At 40.8% G+C, this 25,980-nt stretch overlaps 2 protein-coding genes across 9 annotated transcripts in view; one reads left to right on the top strand and one right to left on the bottom strand.

Annotated features, from left to right (window-relative positions):
• Positions 1 to 6,820: 6,820 nt before the first annotated feature.
• The window catches only part of CCDC149 (coiled-coil domain containing 149), a 57,231-nt gene continuing 38,071 nt past the window's right edge, over positions 6,821 to 25,980 (bottom strand). For 4 of the 8 annotated variants that reach the window (XM_082316019.1, XM_082316022.1, XM_082316021.1 and 1 more), the window contains 4 exons: positions 25,267 to 25,343; positions 20,063 to 20,170; positions 15,170 to 15,763; positions 11,114 to 14,556 (listed from right to left, as the gene is read on the bottom strand). In XM_082316019.1, the coding sequence (XP_082172145.1) occupies positions 15,171 to 15,763; positions 20,063 to 20,170; positions 25,267 to 25,343 (778 nt within the window). In that variant the 3' untranslated portion in view covers positions 11,114 to 14,556; position 15,170. Of the gene's footprint in view, positions 8,699 to 10,976; positions 11,070 to 11,113; positions 14,557 to 15,169; positions 15,764 to 20,062; positions 20,171 to 25,266; positions 25,344 to 25,980 lie in introns of those variants that run through there. The other 4 variants (XR_014228617.1, XR_014228615.1, XR_014228616.1 and 1 more) reach the window with 4 other exon arrangements.
• Positions 9,264 to 10,751, top strand: SOD3 (superoxide dismutase 3). Its single transcript, XM_082316402.1, has 2 exons — positions 9,264 to 9,398; positions 9,851 to 10,751. Exon 2 carries the CDS (start codon positions 9,867 to 9,869, stop codon positions 10,578 to 10,580), a length of 714 nt encoding a protein of 237 aa, XP_082172528.1. The 5' UTR covers positions 9,264 to 9,398; positions 9,851 to 9,866; the 3' UTR covers positions 10,581 to 10,751.

The raw sequence follows: 25,980 nt of genomic DNA, 5'->3' as shown, positions 1-25,980 counted from the left end.
AACATCTGCAGGTTTGGGGAATAAAGTCTTGCAAGTGACAAAACAGATGACAACTCATGGGAGGGAAACCTGGAGGCTGAAGATGGAACAAAAGTTTGTAACAAAATAAAAGGACAAAGAAAATGGATTTTTCTCTTTGGTTCTTCCTGCATCTATTAGAACAATTTCTGATGCATTCAAAGGATTGCTTTCCCTTCAAGAAGGCCACAGTGAAATATTTCTGTGTTTTTATTCTTTTTTTGCAGGCATCCTAATGCCGGGAGAAGGAACAACAACCAATCCAAGGATTTCTCCATGTGCCCTGGAAAACAGCTGGTTATCCTATTTAACTGGAACTGAAAGATTCTACATTCATAAAATGCCCCAGCAGGAGCCTTATTTTGTACAAATGCATACTAACTTCATGGGGGAAATCTGCACCAGCATACCTCATTATATCTAATGGAATACTATCAAGAACTCCATGCCCTGCGAGTTGAAAACCTTTTTGTAAGCAGGTGGTATTCCTCAGACTTGCTTATTAACGCATACATCGGAGCTGATAAAAAAACAGTCCCTTCATGTGTTTTGCCTCCTATCTATCCTCTGTTTTTCTAGAGCCGAACACCCGGCTCAGAGATGCTCAAATCCTTTGTGCTGCTGGGTTGGAACTAATGGGATTCACCTGGTCTGAAATCAGAACCCACAGAACCACGCTGCATCTCTGTGGAGATCCTAAAACCTGACACCATTTGGGGAAACTTTGTTCCACTGCACAGTTAAAAGGAGAAAAAGAAAAAGAAAAAAAAAAAAAAAAAAGAAAGCAAATGCCAATATAAACAATACTAAGAGCATCTTCAGATAGAAGTGACCATTCCTCCTTGCTCTCCCTCAGGATGGCCCCCGACTTTAATTATTTACTTAGCTGGGAATTAGTCTTCCTAGGGGAGGAATTCAGGTGAAAATATTTACCTCAGATGGAAGCTTCAGAGTGTGCAAAATATTTATGTGATAATTCTTAAAGGTGAGTCATTTAGAGATTAAAATGTTTTTATTTAATTTTTCCTAAACATGGTTCACCCATACTGTGGCCCATTTGCAGTTCAAGAAAACAATCTTAATGACTTACACTAAAATGTCAAAATGATTTTAAACAAGGTAAAAAAACCTCTTGTGTTCCTAATCCCTGAACATCTGATCTCTAAAACCATTCTCCACGGGGGAACTTAAATATGTGCACAGGCTTACAAAAGCTGCATGAAACTAAGAGATGTTAAGGTCAGATGAGGGGCTGGAACCTCTGAGATTTCAGATTGTAAACAGGATTTAGGATCCCGTGTTTTCACTGAGACACCAAAAGTGGATATAATTAACACACATTGTTAAACTTCATTAGTCCCCCAGGGTTTTGGTTACACTTACAAAAATCAACCCACTAGAATAAATATGGCTAAAAAGGTGGGGAGCCGCTTTACCATGAAAACAATTTTTACTCTACAAAAAAAATGCATATTGGTTTTTTTTTTTTTCCCTTTTTCTGCTGTTCTGAAAGATACAAATACAAGGGTTTTTTACCACAAACTGCTTTGAAAAGTACCCAGAGGTTCAGGCCCTGAACTACTCCACAGAAAGAAGATGGGTATCCAACAGTTAGCCATACTTCTTTTACTATTTTTTTTTTTAAATAGTAGCATACCACAACATCTGTGGTGAAATACCTGCTTTGAGAAAGCCTCCGGGAACTCAGCCTGCTCTCCTGTGCCCTGCAGTGCTCAAGGGTGAGGAACCTCCTCAGGAGCCTCCCAGATGCTGCTGAGGGTTGACTTGAGCAAAAGCCCAGGGCTGTTGCCTTCCATAGCTGCTGGCCAACGATACCTACCTCCACATACAGCGTTTGCAGTTGGGCTCTTATCAGAGCAGGAGCTGCTGTCTGCTATCAAAGCCAGGTGGGCTTTTCTCTTCGTAAAACACGATTGCCCTCAGCTTCTGCTGAGCTCTAGCTTGCTCTTGTGCAAAGTAGAGCCTTTGGTGCCTGCAGGTGTCGGCAAGAATTTAAGTGCTAAGGGGAGGCTTCTTGTCTGTGGCATGGGCGTACCAAGCGAGTTTGTAAATAAAACCTCATAATTTCTCACTTTATTTAGTAACTTGACATGCACATATGATTGTACATTAAATTGCAAACTTAGGAATGGGCATAGCTTTCCTGGTTTTGGTGAGGTGTGCCTTACGGTATTGGCAATTGTAATGAAGGTGGTGGGGAACATGGACAAACTGGGAGACTTCTACAAACAGGCGCTGCTTGCAAGAAGTAAGAGGGTCGGAAATGTGAACCTTTGGAAATGTATTTAGTCTACTTAGCATGAATTAACTTCATCTTTGCTTCCATAGCTGATGTAACATTAAAATACAACGGGTCCCATTGACTCTTTTAGCAGAAGGGAGATATAGCAATGTGGGAATGTGCACATAGAAGGTGGCTTTTCATTAGTTTTTGAATGCCTAAGGTTTCAGGCACCACTTAGTGTCAGGCAGCACTTCAAAGATGCTCTCTACAAGCAAAGATGCTTTCTACAAACACCTCTCCCAGGGGAACAATGGTAATGCAGATGCATTGAGATAGATAGGGCCAGTAAATGATTTTGGTTCCTATGAAGTCTGAGGATTCAGGGAGGGTAAGTGAGGCTCCATCCAGGAGTCACAGCCACAGAAAAGCCACTGAAAGAGGCAAACTTCTTGCATTCACCTGAAAGCCAGAAAGGGAAATATATAAAAGACATCAGGAACTATTTATTTTCTTTCTATGAGAGAATAACAAGTCTTGCATATAGAGAAGAAGTAGATGTTTATCTTAACTTTAGTTACTTTGCTAAAAATCTTAACTACTATCTCACATGACATTCTTACACGCAAGCTGGGGAAAAAAATGGTCTTGATCGCGCTTCTATAAAGCAGGTACAGAGATGGAGGGAAATCGGCACCGAGTCTGGAAACCAGTCAGTTCCCAACAGGGAGGACAGCCTGCCTCGGGTGCAGAAGTTTGCCTGTGATTTGGTTTTGTACAGCCCTTCTGTTAATGACTTGGATGAGGGAACAAAAAGTAAACTGATTAAATTCACAGCTGACACCAAGCTGGAAGGGCTGTAAATACACTGTGGGGAAGGATTAGAATTCAAAATGTTCGTGACAAGCTGGAGAAACAGTAAGGGGTGGGGAAATAAAAAAAAAGGTGGTAACTCAATTAAGACAAAGGTAAAATCCCATACTTGGCAGGAATAGCCAACTAAAGAAATATAAAATGGAAACAATCGCATAGACAGCAGTTCTGCAGGAAAGGATCAGGCAAAGATCACATTATGATACAGAGAGTAATATAGTCTGCAAGACAAGTGCAGTAGTAGTCCATGCTGGTCAGCTGATGTGCTGAGATGGTTGAGCACTCCTCTTCCAGAAAGAGGTGCACAGTCCATAGGAAAAGGCGATCTACTCAGCATAGGAGCCTACAAAATTTGGGAGGAAAGCTTAAAAGAATTGGCACTGTTTAGCTGAAAGAGGGAAGGGCCCCTGGTACAGAGTTAAACTCTCAAGTTTGCACGAGCCTGTTGCAAAGAGAATAATCATCTGTCCCCCCTGCCTGTAGTGGATACAACCAAAACAATGGGTCTAATGTGCAGCGAGAACCAGGCTAGAGAGCAGAAAAACCTATGAGAGAAAGGATAGGCGGGCCACGGGTGATGGTAGATTCTTCATCAATGACGAGTTTTAAGAACAGGATAGACAAGCTTAAGTCATGATTTACATTGGTGTGGTTGGGTATGGTGTCTCTAAATCCCTTTCAGACCTTAGCATAGATACAACACAAGGGGTCATGGGTGGACACACCACCACTTTCCTAGCGTTCTTTAAAACAACTTGTATTTCTTTGCACAGTTTGTTTTCCTCCTGCTCTTTAACTGCACTGGGTATCCATGATAGTCCATAGCCTTTCAAAGAAATTGTGGAGGTTATTTAAAGAGAACACTGACTTATGTTTTGTTGAAATAAAGCAAAGTGTATCTTTATTGCAATATGTAAATCAGAAGAGTTTAAACTCTCTTATTTGAAATACTGTCTGCTGCTTAGGTGAAACTGGATCAATCCTTCACATATAAACATAACAGAAGTTCAACTGAAATGTGTGAAGGATCAGGCCAGTTTTGGGACTCAAACTTTTTGCCTGTAGAAGTATCTGTAATTCCTCCTTTCCTGCCTGCTTCCATCCCTGCTTCTTGCAGTGGCTCTCACCTGCCCTCTCGCACCTTGCTGCCACGCTCCCGAGGACAGGGACGAGCCTGGGCCAGAACTGGGCTTGTTCTTGTAGGAAGGGACCGAGCTTCCCCTTTTTGGACCTGGAAGGTCCTGCTGCCTCTTACTTGAGTAGGAGGCCTCAAGTCTACCGCTCTCAAGCAGCACCTGGCAGCTGCCAGTACCCACAAACCCATCTCCCGCCCCAGCGGTGAGAGGAGAAGCACCGCAGCATGCACAAGCAGAAGGCAGGGATTAACCTGTTATCAACGGTTGTGTCTCTTTAGTACACTAGAAGGATAGAAATATCTGAAAATCACGCTCGGTTCATCCGTGATGATCATTAGACTGCTGAGACACCCACTATCAAGTGTCCTAAAAAGAGGGCTCATTTTGTATTTAGTTATTTGTATATAACCACTGCTCATATATCCCATCTAGTGGCCCAGCCTCCCTGCGGTTCCTAAGCTTTGACTTGAAGCTACACACAGTGTTGAAGTTGTGCAAATAGGCACAATGTGTGCAATGTGCACTTTGAAATTAAAAAAATCAAGATATTTACATTTATGGCCATTGGACACTGAACTTGAGGAAAGTCTTGTGTTTATTTCTTGTCTCCTCTCAAACAGTAACCCCCTCTTCAGATTAATGCTACACAGCAGAAAGGATAAACATTTAATAAAGGATCAGGGAATTAATGCAAACACGAATAATAACCTGAATTATCTGATAGCCAGGTTCCATCCCTACTTTTTACATTACATATTTATATTTTACATCCACATGTGAAGATGAAATTCTGTTAAATTAGGTTGACAGACCTAGAATGAGTTTCTAAATGCAGCTTTTTCAAAAAGCTTACTTACAGTTCATCTCTCCCTCACTCTCATAAAATGATTTCTTCTCAAGCTATTAAAGAGGAAGAATTTCAAGAATTTTTCAAATTGGTTGATGTAGAGTAGTTTGACAGTTGCATGATCTTCTATTTTCAAGAGAAATTATTCCCCAGAGAGAACAGTGTTGTTTCCCTTTTGTATATTTATTTAACTTGATTCTTTTATGGGTAATACCCTGAAAAGTTGGAAATGCATATAGCTCTTTTGCAAGAATATTATAAACGGATGCTTATCTCAGGCACTAAATATCTTTATTTCTTTAAATAGAAACACCAAGTCAAGGAACAGGAATAAACAGGAAAAGTAAGCCTAGACCAGTGACAAATTTTCCGTTTGCTACAGCAAGATTTTTCATTTTCTTTTCTTTTTTTTCTCCTTATAGCAATTGCAAACGAGTTCCTCCAGCGTGATTTCTGCAGGACGAGGTGCTGCTTGCCGTCCAGCGCCAGCCCTGTGCTTAGCACACAGGCTAAAACTGCTCAGTCCGGGACAAAGCCCCTCTCTCGTGAGCACCAGAGCTCCACTAGACATTAACAGGCTGTGTTGGACAGCACGACAGGCAGTAAACAGCCAAAGTCATTGCACCTTTGCGGACACCCTGACAGCATTTCTGCTTTCTAAATCCTGCCTGACTCGGCAGCACTGCTCATAGCGCTGCAGATGAAAATCAACACCGCAGGCTTTACCCGCAGACCCACAAGCAGGCACGGGAACACACCAGGCGTCAGACGAGGCTGGTGCTGTGCGCGCAGGCCATTGCTGCGTGGAGCACACGCAATACCATGCCAAACTCAACATGTGGGAGTTTCGGTGCCCTGCAGTCTCTATACAGCAAGCAGGTAACTCCCGCACACCGACAAAGGCGGGATGTCCCTGCTGCTGCCTGATGACCCACCAGCCTAACTGGCTCCCAGGCTGGGACCATGACTCAGAAATGGCAGCACGTGCCCTGAACTGAAGGAGCAGATGAGGTTCCCAAAGATCTTGACTCCGCTTCCCTCAGGCTACAAACATCTCCCTTCTTTTAGCGGCTCCAGCCTCAGCCATACATGGAGAAAAGCAGTCAGCTCCGTCAGCTCCATCACCCCCTGCAGAAGACGTAAAACCTGCCTTCTCTGGGTGTCATTTTTATGGAGAATCAGTCTACCATAAAATCACTGAAAGCAGATCCAACTGCTGGAGACACAAAACAAGGCTACTGCTTGCTACAAAAGGATGCTTTCCTCTCCAGCGTTTCTTCATCACATTTAACTCTACGCTGGACAAACGCAATGATGTGAAGTTGAACAGCAGGGTGATGCAATGGGACGATGTCACCACAAAACAAACCCACCAACCAACCAACCCTGAAGGTCATAGCATGGATTAAGAACTTGTGAGCAGAGCCACTTATAAAGTCCATTGTAAAGCCTGTGAGTAAAGCTAAGCCTGGTTTTTCTATGTATGTGGTCTAGAGAGCCTTGCAGAAGTTGTTTTGACGGCTCTGTCTCGTATAGCCCGGGAGACCCTAGGACATTGCATGAAATTCAGGATACGCTAGATCCTGTACAACTGGGACAAAAGCAGATGACTATTTTCTAAACATTGTAACACAAGTACAAGTGCATGGTCAGGTCACTGTGGGCTTTCCTGCCGTTAACCGCTCTCTGCTTTAAAGGCTGTTAGCCCACTATTCAGCACCTCTTTTTAAACAGAAAACTAAAACATAGGCAGTGGGTAACAATAGACTTTAATGATACACCTGGTTAGTACTTAGCAACTTCCATCTTTCAGACCCAGACTGAATGCCAAATCACCCTGGCAATTGCATTTCTTGTAGTTATCAGCCCTTCTCCTTTTTAAAATACATCTTTCTGACAGCAGCCCACAGCCAGTATTTCCTTTTCATTCTCTGAAGTGCAGAGCACTACAAATACATCATTTAGCTTTGCTGCAGTCCTTTCTCTCCCTTTGATCATCTCCTTTACACCCTTCTGCATTTCTGCTTCGTTCCCGCATGTGCAGTCCATCAAAAAAGAGCTTTGCAGCAAGCACCTTGGGCTTTTCAGAGTGGCTTTTTTCAGGGACAGAATCCCAGCTGGTGTAAAACAGCACAAATGCCACTGAAGTCAGCAGCATTATTGTATTTAAACCAGCTAAAATTCTGACCCTAGTTCCTGTTTCAAAATGCCTTATAATTCAACCAAAGCTTTAACATTCTTTTCTTGGAGCGCTGACTGCTGGCTTGGAAATTTCCTTGCAGAAGTGTTAAACTCAATGGCAGTCCACTACTTTGTGACTCAAGGAGTAAACCATGAACAGTGCTCCTTTCTTCCTTCCATTCATCATGTCCCCTTAAAAAACGGTTTATGATGCTAAGAAATAGTTTTTCTGATAGTACCTAGACTGGACAGTTGCTTCTTGCATTTTACAAACTGAAACCATCCTCCTTTGCATTTGGCTAGTTGTTAGCTGAACTTTTTTTGGCATGTATTTATAAAACCTGATTATAAAACATTTTACTTCTTTCAAATGCTTTAAAACGGAGCCATTTCATAGTATTATCGTGTCACGAGTATGCATTTCCCCAGCTCAGAGACTGCCAGTGAATGAAGGCTGCAAAGGAGGTAGCGTTAGGCTTGGGGTGACAGGCAATCCTGGCTCTCGGTCTTAGAGTTCAGCTTCCACTGAACGCTGCATGGGTCCCACGAGCACAGTAATCTGAACAACTCATGACTACCCTGAAGAAAAGCAGTACTAGTTGTCCTAATTCATAGATTAGGAACTGAAGCCCAAGGCTAAAGTAACAAAGGGCAGTCAGGCACTGGCACAGGCTGCCCAGGGAAGTGGCTGAGTCTCCATCCCTGGAGGTATTTAAAAGATGGGTAGATGTGGTGCTCGAGGACATGGTTTAGTGGTGGACTTGGCAGTGACAGGTTAACGGTTGGACTCGATGATCTTAAGGGTCTTTTCCAACCTTATGATTCTATGGTCAATATGCCAGTATCCCAAGCAGAAGTTAACTCTGTATTTCCAGTCCCTGGCTAATGATCCAAGTGGTGGACACCCCTTTAGCTCTACTCTCCCTCATACAGAAAGAAAACAAATCAGCTCTCAGATAACTGAGTGTCTCAGATCTGATGTAGAATATGATAGCAGTAAGATTAACACACACAATTTTACCATTCCAGAAGCTGACAGTCACATTCCTTACCCAGCTGGCAGTAGACATGAACTGGGAAAAAAGATTTTCTTTATAATTTTCTTGCGTTGAGAATTGTTCCTCAGTAGTAAGAGCTACTCTTTTCTCTCTACAGAAATCTCAGCCTGTTAAATTGCTCTTGTGATGGCTGAATCCACATTTCAGCTACAGCGGTGGGAAGCGCTGCAGGCAGGGCAATGCCCCCAAGAGCAGAGCATTTCTCAGTTCACGGGACGATGAAACACATGTGAACTCTCTGTGCTCAGCCAGCTTCTGGGAAACAACTTCTCTGTGCCTCAGTCTGATGTTGCCACTGCCTCGGTGCTGCTTACTTCTCTCTTCGGAAAGAAATCACTGCTGTCTCCAAAAAAAGAAGAAAAAATGGCTTCAGGGGAGCAGATAATTTGGCGAGTAAAGCAGCAGACACTAACTAGCCCTAAAACTTCACAGCGAAGCATCGCTGAAATGTACCTCAACATCTACAGTTTGAATTCAGGCTTTAAAACCACAGAAACCGTGGTATACACCCATGTGGAACAGTTTGGGTTGCTCAAGCACCACTTTCAATTTTGACTAATGAAGAAATAAAAATGCAAACCAGCTCCACGACAACCAGCACGTAAGGGAGCGAACCGCCCAACTGTGCCTTAATAAAGCTCCTTCCTCTCCCCTCGCTGCATGTTGAAGGTCACTTGGTTTAGATAAGCACATGAAGTCATCTAAAGGGAGATTAATTTAAAAGCTTGATAACTTTTTTTCCTTTTTTTCGGAACATCGGTGAAGACCGAGAGCCAGACTAACAAACTAACCAAGAAAGGACAAAGTGTTCACCCTGCCCAAAAGAAAAATGCCTAAAACTTTTTCCCCCTCCCTCCCTCCCTCCTTCCCCTCCCACGGCTCCCCCGGTGACGCCTCCCCTGAGCCAGCGTTACCTAACTTTTACACAAACACGCAGTTCCCATAAGCATCAAACAGCTCTGGCTTTCTGCCTGATCGCATCTCGTTTGAGGGGAGCAGAGGCAAAGAGCTACTACTGAGGGGTTCTGCAGCAGCTCTGCCAGGTAATCAACTTGTTGGATTTTTACTTTTCGTTTGTAATGCCTAACTAGTGGTTAAGTAGATGGAACAGAAAAAGCCTCCTGGCACTCTGTCTTGCTGGAATTTGTAGTAGGAGAAAAGTCTCAATACAAACTAAAAGATAGATTTACTAACACTTTGGCTTATTTGCTTCCTGCAGGGAAACAGAGGCAGTTTTTAAGATCAAGATCTAGTGTAAAATCTAAAATCAGTAGTATTTCTTTTAGTCCTGGGTGTCAGTTGTATGTGTTTAAAGATGCGTATGTATTCTGATTTAGTTTCAATTCATCCCATTAGGCAGATTGAGAAGGCAGCAGTCCAGCGGGGCCGTGCTCCAGCTGTTTGCTCAGCCCCGCCACAGGCTGCGTGCCTTTCTCTCCAGCCACACTGCTGCAAAGCGCCTCTAATTCTTTGTAGTTTCTTGTACCTTTTGCAGGCTCTGAATTGCCAAGATGCTTCTGCTTCTTGCTCTGGTCACTGGGCTTGCCCTGTCTGCCTCTGGTGTCATGACAGACAAAGAAACTGATCTAAGCCAAAAGTCGTTTCATGACATACAGAAAAAAGTGAACGACCTTTGGCAGAATTTGCTCTATCCAGTGATGCCTGGTAATGAGACTGATGGGATGATGTACGCCGCTTGTGAAATGAAGCCCAGCTCCAAAATACATGCTGACAAGCCACAAGTGACTGGACAAGTCTTATTCAGACAGTGTTACTCCTCTGGAAGATTAGAAGCCGTTTTTCACTTGGATGGGTTTCCGTTGGAGAATAATCAATCCGGTAGAGCTATACACATCCACGAGCTTGGGGATCTCAGCAACGGCTGCGATTCTACAGGAGGACACTATAACCCTTTCAGCGTGAATCACCCCCGTCACCCAGGGGATTTCGGCAACTTTTTTCCCAAAGAAGGCAAAATCAGAAAATACAAAACAAATCTCTCTGCCACTATGTTCGGGCCGTATTCCATCATGGGCAGATCCGTTGTGATCCATGAGCAGGAAGACGACATGGGCAAGGGCAACAACAAGGCCAGTTTGGAAAACGGAAACGCTGGGAAACGCCTGGCTTGCTGCGTGATTGGGGTATGCAACAAGAACTTGTGGGAAGAGAAACTGCCTGAGGTTACCGACAAGAAGAAGAGAGGGCTCAACAAACGAACATAGACCAGGCTTAAGTGAAGACCAACAAGCTGGCTGCAGCCTGGGCAGCACAAGTACCTTAGGCTGTGCCACTGGCCACTATGATACATGGCTAAAGGATTCCCATTTCCATTTGCTTGCTCCTGTAAGAAATGCGTATCACTTTGTAGAGCCTCCTTTCTGTAAGCCCATCAATAAAAACAGCATCAACTCAACACTGTGATGTATTTTCTTGAAGAGAAAAGATTCCCTTTTATGCAGTTTGGGAGTTGAACGCATGTAAGTAAGAGTGCCAGCGGATATGGTCGATAGTCTGTAAAGAGTCTGTGCGCTGCAAGGGGCTCCTAAGGGATCGTAAGTTAGATACCAAAGGAAAAAAAAAGTTAGTAAGTAAGAAAATGCCTCTCATTAGATGCTCACCTGTATTTAGCTGCAAATCTGAAAGGCAAAAAGATCTCTATGCTTTCAACAGTGTTGGCTGTTGTGTTGCAAGACCTGGATAATGGACTTCCCCTAAAAATACGGAAAAGTACAGACATTTCTGTTTTAAACTTTCAATCCATTATGTTATTCTATTTGTATTTTTAGGTTTTATTCTCAAATATGTATAAGCTTCTTAACTATTTTAAATTGTCCACATGGCTATAGCTAAATCACACTGTTTACATCTGAAAGCAGACTTAAAAGAAATATTCCAGTTTACCATCAGTCCCCAGCAAAAATTCCGTAAAGCCTCTAGTTTGTGTGTGATAGTAACCACGTTGTATACAGGAGTTTTAATGCTGCTAAGGCAATGATGATAAAGTTAACAGATCAGAGATAAATATTATTTTCGAAGCCAAAAAATACCGAGTGTGATTATTCATAGAAAAACGTAGGAAGTAAATCCATCAATTTAGACCGGGAGAAGTGACAGCGAAAAGATTTAAGTCAGATAATTTTCAGACTTAAAACTCTCACTCAATAAAGCTTTACTTTTTTAATTTAACACAACTCACCGAAAATACCAAAACACTACCTCATGGCTATCATTTCTCTGATGCTGAGAAAAGGAAACAAGCAGGTAGAACAAGCATATCAGGAAATGTTTTTATTAAAGATGACAAAATGTATTAATATAGTTGAACCATGTTGTGCAGTTAATCCAGGCAGCAACAAAAGAGAGGTTTGCAAATAAATTAAACTGCATAATTTAGAAAGTAAAACTACAAAACAAGCTGGTAAACAAAATCCTATCTTTTAGAACTGCAGCAGACTTTCAACTTAATCTCAGTTAAGATTTTGAAATACATTCCTGAGCTCATATGGATTAAAGAAATTCCACTGTCTTTATTATACAAATTCCCATATGCTTAAAAATAGCCTCACTTAGAAAAGAAGCAGCATTCTAAAAGATACCTCTTAATCTGTCATTTTCACATATTTATTTTACAAATTCAGTGAACATTGTTTTTCAAATAACCACATCGTACTTTCAAATGAAATCCTTCTCACAGATAATGCATGAATTCACTTTTAGATGAGACAACCTCCTTAAAATCAGTTTGCAAAATGCATCTTCTCCATACCCCTGCCACAGCATTCCCTTCCCAGTTTGCTTCCCCAGAGCCCAACACCAAAAAGGCTTATATCTCTGGATGCAATGTCTGCATTTCTAAAGTCCTAGGAGAAGCGAACACAAGTGTAAAACAAACAAAAAAACAACCAAACAACACCACCACCACGAAAAAACCTAAAGTAGTGTTGATTCCACAAAAAAACCCACTAATTAATTTACTGTGAAAAAAAAATCATTGCTCTAATCGCACAACAGTATCGATTAAAGCAATATCCAAGGAAGATACTGACAAGAATATTCAATTAGTTATCACATAGTGCAGCAAAGATGTCTTACTTTTACAAGTCTCCTGGCTTTGAAGTCTTGTGTTCCTGGGAGGCTAAAAACGTAGCTAGAATACACATTCACTAGGGCAGAAAGGAGAGGGACAGTATTACAGCAGTGATACAGCACTAAAAATGAGGTTTCCAGAGATCTAGATATCTCACTGGAATGTAATGATTGCAAAGATATAAAAATGGTATCTAAGGGGGAGAATGGTGTGAGGACAATTACCAAGATGTCCTAATTGTTGGGTTGTACACCACCATGTTCTCACAGCAAAAACATACTAAAAAGAATCAATGAATGAGGCACTACAAAGCTGTTGGTCCAGCACTGCTGCTACCTGCTTGAATTTTTGCATCAAGTTCTTCATTGATTAACAGCATTAATTGGCTGTTAAGGGACCAGGAGCAAAATGCTAACTCACACAACTGTGGGTCAGGGAAGACACAGGACAGGGAAACAATATAACACCCTCAACATTTCTGAGCTCAGCTACGTGAAATCTTGACCTTCTTATTCGCTTGCCTCAGTTCTGACTGCATTGATATTTAGCTCTGTGCAGGATTAGTCTGTGAAGGATGGAAATATCTTGAATAAAATGCTACTTCATGTGACATTCAAGCATTAAAGGAAAAAATCCTGCCACATTCTCCTGGAGATTTCAGTTTCTGCAGCTATTTCTCTTCCAACTTGTCAGTACTGTCATATAAATGAGTCAATAATGCAGTCAGTTACAAGTAATGGGAATAGCATAACAATCCTTCAAATACTTAAACTCTTCTTGGTTTTTCAGGTGATGAGGAACTTAAATGCTGATCAGGATAATGACAGAAAAACTTTTTACTGTTTCACGTCTCTAATATGCTTAAATATACAGATGGTTTTTGTTCCTAAGGGCTGCTGCTTAACTATCAGTGAAATGCTGCCATGTCAAATTACCTTTAAAGAGAAAGGAAACATATTTGAGGAGCACTGTGAGTAGGGCTTTATTGCCTGCAGACAGACACTGAAAGGGTTACACAAATGCACCTGCTAGGGAAAACACATGAGAACAGAGACAAGCCACATTTTTCACCTTCCCACTATCATTCCTTATATTTATATGTAATAATTTACATACAGCCTTTCTTCTGCTGAATACAAACTGTTCATGGACTCTGACACCTTGATTATGGCAGCACCTGCTAGCTCATCTTCCATATACAGAAGAGTTTGTCAGTATTGCTAATATAAACTCTGTTTATTCAGTAGCTGACAAGTGGGCTGTAAAAATTTGCAGCTGGCAGTTATTTGTCAAAGAAGGACTCAATCTGGGAGGGATTTTCCCTTTTATTAGTAGTATTTTATTAAATTTGGTTTAATTCTCTCTGATTGGTTTCAAGTTCTAGGAGTGAGAAATGAACATTTACAGACAATTAGGTCCCAAGCCAGCAGAAAAATTGCCTTGACGGCTGCTGGCCCATAGAAGCTCCACAGCTGCAGAGCCTATTCCTTATGCTACAAACAGGAGAGGAAGGACGTGACTCCCCTTCTCCAACAGCTGCTAACTTCAACGTTAAATATTCCCTTGTTGCTGCCTTCCTAGGAGCAGAGTGGCACAGCTCCAGCATCAGGAGCGAGCTAGGGAATGACACAGCAGCCTCCCTTTTCCCCAGTTATTATAGGAATATTTTCCTATGACTAAATATCAACGAGCGAAGAAGTTTAAGAAAGTGGCAACAATGCAAATAAACCTTCTACCACACCACAGGCTGGTGAAATGAGGAGGAAAGGAAGAGTAATCCTTAATTCCAGACCATAAGAAAATAAAATAGACACAGATTCCTTTAAAAAGGACAGCACAGATGGAGTAGGCTGAAATCTACCACCCGTTACTCAGCCCGAGGGCTGTTCCAGCTCCTGTAAGGTGAGGAATGCAATTCCAGTAACTGAGAGTGCCAAGTAGGTGGACAGGGCATCACTGGTTCTCCTCTTGCTGTTCTCCTCGCTTTGGAACAGCATTGCTGTTTCTCACAGAAAGACTTCTGGCTTCTCCGATGACGCTTCCTTCAGAGCTTCATTAAATTGGGTTCTCAGTATCTGGTGAAATAACTCCCTGCATTTTCATGAGATGAGCTGGGAGAGGGAAGGAAAAATTTTGTACAGCTGAGAAGATATAAAGATTTGTAATGAGAGAACCATATACATGCAGGGATGGTTTTCAGAAACTTCCTATATGGGAATAGTGATTTTGTTCTAAGGATGTACTTACAGTCACTGTACGTAAAGAGAAACAGAACATAGTCTGAGAAACAAGCAAATGCTTGCAGCCTTAAGATGCTTCTCAATTTATCACTCCAAATTTTTCATCCTTGGAAGACACTTCTAACCATTAAAATACAGTCCAGCACCAGGGCCATACACGTTACAGAAGCCTAGTGATAACCTGATAAATCATTATCATTGGTCTCTTTGCTACACTAATGTAAATTACATCAGTCTATGTAGAAACTTCAAATCATTACAAAAAAACAGCATGATTAAACCTCATCGCTAATTCTTTCCCTTAGGTAATTTACATTTTTGGTACACTGTACCCAAAACTAACAGAACAACACCTTTATTAGACAAATATTAACAGTTCAATGTAAAAATCAACCCTACGGCACTGTTTCACCAATTATATTTGCAGCAGCACAGACACTGCAAAAGGATTACAGTGAGATGCTCAAGGGCCTGGATTTCATACCTCATGCCAAACTGTTATCCAAATATTCACAGTTTTCAGCAGGATCAGATGTTTTCTTGTTTTCAGATTCAGGGAGCTCCTTAAAGCCGTTATTTGTGTGTGCAGTTGTAACACTGAGCCCTCTATGCCTTCCAGGGTCCTCAGTATGCACCACATCCACGGTGCTGCTATTTTGATCCCCTCTTTCATGTGGAATTTCACAATCGCTCTCTGAGGTTTCATCATTGTCTTTCAGGGCCTCAGTTTCAGCTGTTTGTTCGTTCTCTGAGTTGGAGGGATCTGTGGGGTCAGATGGGTCAGGGCTGGAAAGTGGGAACTCTCCCTCAGACGAACCATTAAGCTCTGCTCCAACCACCGTGTTCTGCTTCCCTGCGGAAGCGCCTGCTCTTTTCCCTTCCAGTTCTGCAACTGCCTGCTCTGTCAGTTTAATTATCTGACTTCCGAGCTTGTTTATTTCTTCTTCCTCGGAAGGTAGCTGGGGTAATGAAGGATAAAAATGTTTATTTTGGTTTCTGTTATTTAAGTTTGTTCCCTCTGGAGCCAGGGACTCAGTCGCAACAGCACAAGTTTCATCACGTTCTGCCTTCTGTTCTGCTGAAAGAGAAATGGAACAGGGGGATGCTCTAGTCAGTCACAGGTTATTTATTATATATCTGACCTGAAGACTGCAACCACCAGTGCCAGGCCACAGAGGTGTTTACCTCAGTAAGGAATTTCTCGGAGTGATTCGCTATCCCATCCCAGGCCCGTTTCTTAGATGATAAGCAATCAACACTAAGTTTCTGGCTGGATCTGGCCCTGGTTTGGAGCCTGTCTTTCCCTAACACCGGCAACTCCAAAAGAGTCATAGTCGATACCACACTGTAGAACAGCAGGGTCAGGCACACTTTTTCAAAGGAATATCAACTCTAAGCAAGGCACTCAACTACAGAAATTTTTAGCACAGCTTAACATTAATCCCCACATCACTACCACTTTCAGGGGGCTAACACAAGCTCCATTTATTTGGAGCTTTTCACAGGCTTTCATCCAATAATGAAGTTTCGTTATTGGTCCTGCAACATTTCTCCTAACATAAAAGATTATTCTAATTCGGGTAACAGTATAAAACAAAGCAGCAGTGGAAGAATTTTAAATATACCATTATACCAAAAGGCGAACACTGAACAAAGTGTCAGAATAAAGAAAACGGCAATACGTAAACAAACAGCTTTGTGAAAGAGAGAGAATTTGTCCTCATCTCAGTTGAGGACAAAAAGCCTCATTGAAAATAAGCTTGTGAAGTCAAGTAAGAAAAATTAGGAAACGCCAGAAGTACGGCTGCATTGACAGCTTAAAATGACTCTTGTCATGCATATGCATTACCTTTTAGTCTATGAGCATTTACGCTATGTCTCCCGCAGGAATCCTGCCTCACGCACGGCACAGGACAGCCTGGCTGCAGGGAGGGACCAGAGCTGCACAATACACGTGCCTACCGTCTCCACCAGACCTGCCTCATTTATAATTTGGGAGCTGCTGAGTGAGTGAGACAAGGGCTGGCATGAAGGGAACAGACACTCTTACTACCATTAAGGAAGCTAGGAATGCTACTCTGAAGAGCTGGAATTTAACTCTGTGGAAAAGGCAGGGATAAATTAACTTTCAAAAGGTGATCACCCACTGGATCTAATCCTCATTATCAGTGTGCTCAGCTGGAAACCTAGGAGCTTGATTTGCAGTACTGCTCTGCTCATGTTGTATATCTGAACACGCATACTCGAAGCGCTCCAAAAAGAGCCAAAACTTATTTACCTCAAATTGGCACTCGAAATTAGCAGGGGCTCTACCTTATTCTTTGCGTGCCTCATTTTCCTCCCTCTACAGTGGAATAACACCATCCCATCACCTCGCTGCAATTTTCTGAAGATAAATTGTTTCAAAGCACTAGAACATCAGAGAAAAGTTCATAGAAAAACAGTACTTTTGTCTTCAGGGAATGCTTGAAATAGCGCACAGGCGATACAGCAGGAACAATGCACTCAGTAATGAAGAGGAAAAAAACCTGAATAGCTGTTCCTTAGCAGCTGTGATGCTCAAGTACAATCTATCCCACGACACTATCCATCCTGTGCATTGGATAAACTGAGATCTGGTGGCACACGACAGTCTTTAATTCGTATGATTGTACTATGGCATTATACATTTTCACACAGGAACCGCACAGTATATCCTACAGACTTCTACCATCCAGCTTAACTGAAACTATGATAACAAGTGCAGACCTAAAACAGGCCTTGATGAAGTCAGGGTAAGCAGATAGATTAGATAAAAAAAGCCTGAAAAAGCCCTCTGGTTAACTGTAGACCTAGCTAGAGCAACATTTGATGTATTATAGAAAGTTCTGATAAAGAACGCTTGTTAGTGCAGAAGCTAAAAATGTTTCCTGGGCCAAACAGGCACCAAATGTCAATGGTACTATTTAAAGGACCGTAGCTGACCGACATGACATCAGGCCTAGTATTTAAAGATATGTAAGAATTTCATTGCTATTCTGCTTATCAACTGTTTTCACTCAACTGATCATTCAACTAATAGGAAAATAAAAGTGGGTTTGTTTTTATTTGTGGAATACTTTTAAACCAAGGGCATACTTGCTTGGTAAACAAAGGCAGATGAACACATTCCTATATTCTTCCCAGCAGCCAAGCTCCCCCAGATTTTGGAGATATACTGTACAGATGAAAAATTGCAATATGCACCAAGCTCCTAAAACTCAACAATAGACAGTCATTCTCTATGCAGAGTGGCACAAAAGATAGTACATACGTGCTCATCTGTGTCATTGAAAAGTTGGTCCAGTTTATTTAAACTATCAGAGCGGTGAGTTTTGTCTGAGTTCTCACTGCAGGTTATCAGGTATACTGAGCCACATTTAAAGGAAAAAACCAAGCTGCCTGTGCAGGCAGAACAGTAATTTCTTAACCTACTCCAGTTCAATGACAGGATTTCTGTGATTGATCTTGGCTCTCTTACAGTTATAGGATGGGGAGGGGAAAAGAGGGTGACGACCTGCTGGGAGCAGATTCTTCCCATGACTGCCACAGGCCTAATCCTCGTCTGCCTTCTCCTCCCCAGGGATGTTTTATTCTACTCTTCTCTTCCCCTGCCCTATATCCCTTTATCCAGTCCCCACACTCACTCTGCCCATTTCTCATCCACCTTTCAATCTTTTTTATCATACCTTGCTTTCACTGTCAGCATTTTGATTCCTTGCTCCTGTGCTCTGACCTCTGCTCAGCCAGATGCAAGTCCCCCCTTGCTCAGGCTTCCTTCGACTCTGTCAATCCCCATCTACTCTAGTCTTCCCATCACTTGAGAGTCCTGATCTCAGCCTTCCTTTCCTCCCTGCTCCAGCGTTTTTTCCCCTCTACCCGTACATTATCTTGAAGGAATGATGCATGCAGGGTTTTACCAGCGTTGGTTGCACGAAGCAAGCTCAACAGCATCATTGGCTTGTTTTTCGTTGTTTTTAGCAAATGAGATTTGAAAGCGAATGGTTTAGAACGGGATGGCAACTCCAGCCTGTTTTCTCATGGTGGAAACCTTTTCCCCAGATTTCAAATTCCTTTCAATTATAGATATACTAAATGCTTGCATGTTTAAAAAAAAAAAAAAAACAACAGACAAAGAAAACAAAAACAAAAAACACGTGGTCATCAGAATTTAACACAAAAAAGTGATTTGGCTCACATTAAAAAAATCAGCTGAAGTAGAAAACACAGCATGGAAAGCTTCAGCCCAGAGCTAAAGTTTGGCAGTGTTACAAAGCAACAGAAACAGGGTCTGATGAGATTTGACGGGCAGCTTTAATCAAAACCGTAATACCAACCTCACCTAGGACAAATACGTAAAGGAAAGTGCATAATGCCACCAAGTAAATACTTTCAGTATTTAATTAAAAATCAATGATTAAGCAGGCAAAAAATGAATATTTATGATCACCAGTAAACTATTCACTACAGTTTCACCTCTTATTTTTAGCAAAAATATCAGCTGATCAAGATCATAAAAAATGATCAGTCTGACTGTCAAGTTTTATCAGATGATGACATGGATAATAAAGTCAAAATTAAGCCACAATCTATTTAGTTTCAGGACTAACAAATAAATTGTTTATGATGCTTCATGGTTAGCTGAGTAATATCTGGGCATACCAAAATGTTATGCCCATTAAAGAGCTTATCCAAATGCCGACAGGCAAGCATAATAATCCATCTCCCATCCATTATGAAAAGCTAGGGGGAAAAAAAAAAAATCAAGGTTATCAGCAAAACACTATCTTCTGCTACTGTCAAATAAAGTTAAGCTTGACTTTGGAGAGATGTTAAAGCTTGCTATTGGGGAAGGATTTTTAACAAAACACATGCAAGACTATAAAAAAAAGCAGTCAATTTCTCTGGGAAAACGAGTCGGGTATTTCAATTTACCGGGCGCAATCAGGAAGCCTTTCATCTAGATATCAGCTATAATGCAGGAAAGTGCTAAGCGAGTTCCACAGACTGCTTTCCTACTGTGCATTTTAACTGAGGGAAAAAGAGCAGGAGGCAGTTAACTGTAACATAGATGGCATGAATAACTTCTCACAGTATCAAGTTATCTGGCAGGAAAATTCTTTGAGGTGTAAGACCTGATCCCTAGCCCTGTGCAATCTATTCAACAGCCATTTTTCAGTCGTTTCTTTGCTATTTGTACTGGGACCATCTATCCATTTTACTTGTGGATGATTTATTCAATCTCTGTGACCACTGAAACTTTGCTTTCTGCTATCCCAGCATGAAAATTTATTACTTTTTATTTGGAAAGAAATGAGTGCTCGGCTCTCATCATGTTCCTTACGTTCCAGGTGCTCACCTTGTACTTCAGTTTTCTGTGGCTTATCAGCAAACGCTAACAACGGTGACCTGGACCGCTGTATAATGGGCAAGGTTGGGTCACTGAATGTTATGGTATCCTTTCCACCTGAAACAATCAAAGTGTTACAACTATTAATTCAGCAATTACATCCATTGTGCACTAATGATATTCAAACACATCCGACAATTTTTTTGCAATGTTACTGAAAAATACAGAACAGGAAAAGCATCTCAAATGATCCTTCTACAGCATGGAAAAAAATACTCTGTACTCTGGAATATGCAAGTCAAATACAGAAAGAGCATATGTTTTTACCCGCGGTACTGAGTAAAGCACAGATTTTGAAAGAAGACCAGGTGCTGTATGCAGCCAACTGTATTACCAATTAGCATTCAATTCAGAATATTAATAATCAGATCATACCAAAAGTTTTACAAAGAGTAATGGATCATTTGCATGCTATTACCAGCAAGCATTCAGCACTGACTCTTTACTCTCTATTACTCTGCCTCAGTGATGACCCTGCTCATATCACGTATGTAGTTTTACACTACAGACACACATATATCATCCTACAATGCTCTCTTAAAAAATATTAAAAGCTTAGCATAACTAAGAACCGAGGGAGCAAACAAGCATACGTTGCTGGGGACTAGGAGGGATTTTAATCTGAAAATTCCAGAAACATTTCTGAGCATTTTCGTTTTAAGCCAAATGGAAAAGGGCAATTTTCCAGCTCTTTTGCAGACAAAATAGTGCAAGAAACTCTTCAGCTGAGGACTCTGCTGTAGATGCCTAGTCTTTACATATTTTAGCAATACAGAAAGCAACACCTGCAGATCCTTTAGGAAGCCCTCCACTATTCAGCATGCTCATGTTTTTAGTGACTGACACTACCTTAAACAGAGAGGGGAAATGGCAGGAAATGTGCAAGATCAGCTAAGCGTGGTGTTTGTGTGGCCTCCAGAACAACCGCCACCAAAAAGTAATGGCCGGGGAGGCAGCAAGCTACTGCTCTATTTATCTCCATAAGAACGGACATTTATGTAACAACCGCTTCTCCCCTCTAAATCTGTTTGTACGTTTCACCTTAAGGCAACATCCTAAATCTAATCACCCATCCAAGACAAAGACTTTCAAAAGAGCACCAGGTCAGGAGATACCCGGAATAAATCCAGCCCTGAGAAAGTTCTGGTGCCTACTAAGAAATAATGAAAGTCAAGCTGTTCCCATGGAGTCTAACTGGACTGCCCCAGTCCCTAACTACTTTTGAAAGCCCTGGCTGTAAATACCTTGAAGGTATTAATGATGTTTTTATATCCTTAACATGTTGGGGTATATACTGACTGCAGCAGTACGAATGCAATTAATGCTTTTGAAATATGGATCTTGTCAAGCTTTGATCCCCCTGTCAAGCATGCATCAGAATTCTGCCTTCACCATAGCAACTAATAAAAAATAATATTAACTAACAGCAAACTGGAGAACCCCCCCAGTGTAAGGCAAAATTAATTAAAATGAAAAAGAAAAGGAAAAAAAAAAAAAAAAAAGGCAAAACAAATCCGATGGGTATTTCAAAATGCAAAAGCCCCTAGACGAATGCACTTTCCTGTAACAGTGAAGGAATTTTGTGTTGGAAGAAGAACTAAATCATACAGGGAACTAGTGGTATGAAAACATCCAATAGATATTCATACACAGTCAAAAGTAGCCACATATCCAAAAAGATACAAAAGAATCCAAGAGGAAGCAAAATTCAAAAAGATGATGAAAAAAAAAACTGGGGGGAGATTTAAGACAAAAGCAGAAAGCGAAGTCTTTTTCTTTTTTTTTTTTTTTGGAATAAAAAAAAGTAAAGCCTGAGCTAAAGTCCCTGCAGATTGCAAGACAAGCTTCAGAAAAGAAACTTCTTGACTTCCAGCCAGCATTTACACAGTCAACACATTTACTTTCACATTTTTCTCTGAAAACCAACTTGGTTAGAGAAAATAAAGCTAAGCTCGGTATCCACACATCTAAGCGATGGATGTGGCCCAAAGAGTCAAATGCATATTTATTTATTAACAGTGACTCACAGCCATTCACGGAGGAGGAACATGGGGGTACTGCTGCACTATATGCTGTGAATCATGATCTGAAGTTGGATTACACACAGGGAATTTCAATTAGCTGCCGTGTAAGCTCAATTTCATAACTTGTATAGCTTTGTGTTCCTCTACTTAATGAATTTTCCAAGGACTTTAGTGAAAAGTATACAGATCTCAAAATAAGCAGACAAATAAGTTTTCAGTAGTAGTAAATTCTTCATTTTCTTCTCCAGGGTTGGGTATCCTCTTACAACCTCTGCTGCACCCCGCCCCTCGGTAACTGGCCATCCACCCAGCAGCTGCTGAGCCCATTAATTCCACCTTGCCTCTGCTCCACGCTGATTACTGCAGAGCAAGAGGCAGCGCCGAAACTTTCTTATCATCACAGACAGAAAAAGGCTGAGTCATGGTCGGCTCTTTTCTTGGGCTTTTTTCCAGTGGAAATTGGGAATTTTCAGGAAATGATAGATTTTTAAAAAATACAGAATTACTTATCTGACTGTCTAGTGACATCAAACTGTGAGAGGAACAAGGTGGTGTTCGCTGTGTACTATTACTGAATGCACTTAACATACTATGCACGCATGTTTGAACCACAATGTACCCAAGACAAAGCAAAGAATTAAATGCCGCTGCGAACATCACGTCCTCTGCTTCCTTCTCAAGCCAAGTAGGCTCATAAAAAGAAAATCAGAGCCGAATCTATGCCCAAGCTTGCTTTCTTTTCAGCAATGAACCTCGCAAGAGATTCATTTAATTAAAGCCCATTTTCCAGACAGCGGAAGCTAAAGTTTGTGGTAGGCAGAACTTCTGCAGAGAATTAACTATGCTACCAGTTTCACCATTTCAAAAACTAAATATGCACTTCCTCTTGATTTAGCTTCCCCATAGTTAATTCGTGCATTGCTCAAAAAGCAAATGACAAATATGCCTTCTAACAAAAAATTAGAAGCGGTCAAGCTCTTTCTTCAATAGAATAAAGCTTACTAACATCATTTATTAACACCATTTGGAAGATATTAATATCATAGTGACAGCGGATGTTATAAATGTTATATGGACAATGATGCCTAAGTAGGAACATTAACTTCAGATTAAAAACCTGCAATTTATAATGTGCGTTTCTTTCAGTGCTAGAATGAACATCAGCTTTCATCTGCGTATTTTTTCCAATGACAAGAAGTTCAACTCACAATCAAATAATAGTTTTTTCTCTCTGGATTTAAGACTGACTGGATGAGATACTCTCCATGCTCTGCCCCTCACCCGAGATAACATTCAGCTGCAGAGTCCGCTGTGGTAGTTCCCACACTATTTGTTACACGCTGCTGTTCTATGGAGCGGAAGCTTTCCACGCTCTGAAGAGAAAACTGGTGACCCACCAGGTGTTGCAAGGCTCTTTCTGACCACCTTGGGACTAGACTGCACTTGGAAACAAAAGTGCACTCTTGATTTAGAAGGCAAGCAGCAAATCAACAAACCTTGGGGCTCAACAGAACTCACAATCCAGTGTAATATTCCTTTACAACTCTTTAAGATCATCCTTTCTTACTATTTTCCTCAATTTAAAGGAATTGTCTTATAGAACAGTCTCTATTTCTCTTGTGGTCATCTAACTCACTTGACTGAACATCTTAATCTGTCGGATATAAAAATGTTCAGATAACATTTCCATTTATTTACATGCAGTGACAATATTTAATGTACTGCTGAAATCAGTTACTAAAAATATAGGTCAAGCAGAACCTACTCCCAAATCCCACTGAGACATTGTAGCTCAGGCCTTCAGGCAGCAAAAGAAAGGAAGGAAAGAGACAGTTGTTATTGTATAAACATTAATTTGATGTCTTACCTACATAGACCAACAATGGTGCAAGAAGTTCCCACTGTCCAATTCTTTTAATACATTTTGCAAGGATTAGAAACACCGCATTTATTAGTGTATGAATTTCATGGAACACTGTTTTTGAAAAAAAACTACGGTACCTTAAACTGGTGAGTTTATGATACACGTTTGTACTGATGTACAAAACCTCATTAGGAGGGTCTTGGACAAATATTTCACCTGCATCCTTTCGAGAATGTGGGGAGGGATAAATGCACTAAGGTGACTAAATGAAGAGTAATCCACGGAAACACATTTGGGACCTTCAGTTCTGGAAAGCGTCAATAAGAGAGCCAGTTCCAGAAAGGTGATTGAGAATGCCTAGAACGGGCAAGCTAAAGTGGAAATACACCCCATCAGGCCAAATGGTTGAACAGCATAGGTTTCTCAGAAGGTCTCTTCAGCTTTGTCAAATGTTTTCTTCTAGATGGAAAGGTGAGGTGGAAAAAACACAGAGTCAAAAAACTAGAAACCTAAACCATGCTATCTCCCACCCCCAGTAGCACTGATAGGAGGCTGTAAACAACAAAGCCTAATGATGCAAACACCAACAATAGAGTAGCATAATTTACAGTGGTTAAAGAAGACACAATTAGGTGTAATGGGAAGAAAAGAAGCAAAAAGTAAATGTAAATTAAATATTGCACATTTTCCTAACAGCAAGGCATATTAGGAAGCAGATTAATCTCCCATTACTTGAGTAATTCAAAACCAAATACAATACTTAAGATGCTACAGGGAATAAGCCCGTTCTGGAGAGATGGACTAGAAAATTTAAGATCATTTACATTTCCAATTTCTCAGAGTTTATGATTCTACAGAAAAACATTAAAAATACAGCAATAAAATCCATGGAAGTTACAAGAAGTACAAAATTAATAAATAAAATTTGTTGAAAAACATAATGGCCAATATCCTGTGTATCATTTTATACAACTGTTTAAATAAAATAGTTTCTTTTTTTTTGCCTGCAGACTGTGGAGACAATTTGGTTATTTCCAGTATTTAAAACTTTTTTTTTTTTTTCAGTATACATATTTGACTTAAAGAGTCTAGTGATTTTTGGTTTCAACTTAACATTTATTAGAGGTTTCTAATTTTGCAAATGTGCTGAACAGCACATTCGCAAAATAACTGTCATTTAAAAAATTACAGCCAAGCTTTTCTTAAATGCAAATATACCCTCAGAAACTAAAGAATGCAAGATGTTCTCTTGAGTTTTTACTAACCTGGAAGACTCCACAAGCCAGCAATTTCCAAAGTTCTTAATTTCTTTTCCAGTTCTGCCACTCGATTACCTAGAATTCTTAGGAAAAAGAAAACAAAAACAAAAGCCAGGGATAGTCAGCTGAGATGAGACTCCTTGTTATACTAAGAAAGCCCAATTGCTTACATGACTACAGTTGAATTTTTAACTTGTTACTTAACTAGTGCAGTAAACCTGTATGCAGTCATCTCTTTTCACTAATGGCAATGGACAACCACCCCAAGAGTTAAAAGAAAATTAAGTATAGTTGTCTAATCTATCCCATGGTTTAAAAAAAAAAAAAGTCTAGGATGTACTGGACATTCAACCTTTGCCCTTCCGTAAAGACAAAGAATAGCAACTCACGATATTTCTGTTTCCTTGCCTGCAAATCTCTCTTCCCAGTTACTTTTACTTTCTCTACAGCTAAAACCAGAAGGTAAAAGCTATGCAGACAAAATATGGAAAACTCGAGGCAACATCTAGATTAATTTTGAAGTTCTAAGACACAATTTTGGCCTAGACCTTTATTCACAGAGGTATCTCTAGCACTAAGATTGCTTAAAATAGCAAGGAATATCTTTTCCACTACGTCTTTTCTTTTAGAGCTGAACTCTGTTTTCTACTTTACTGTTTCCTACTTCACTGAAAAGCTTCAAGCTTTTATCACCCACTCTTAGTTTTCACTGCATTTCTT

Source organism: Platalea leucorodia, assembly GCF_965183815.1.
Source record: "Platalea leucorodia genome assembly, chromosome: 6".
Taxonomy (NCBI): domain Eukaryota; kingdom Metazoa; phylum Chordata; class Aves; order Pelecaniformes; family Threskiornithidae; genus Platalea; species Platalea leucorodia.
This window is presented reverse-complemented; position numbering and strand designations above follow the sequence as displayed.

Coding starts and splice junctions, on each gene's coding strand:
- SOD3 (XM_082316402.1), top strand. CDS start 9,867: ATGCTTCTGCTTCTTGCTCTGGTCACTGGGCTTGCCCTGTCTGCCTCT.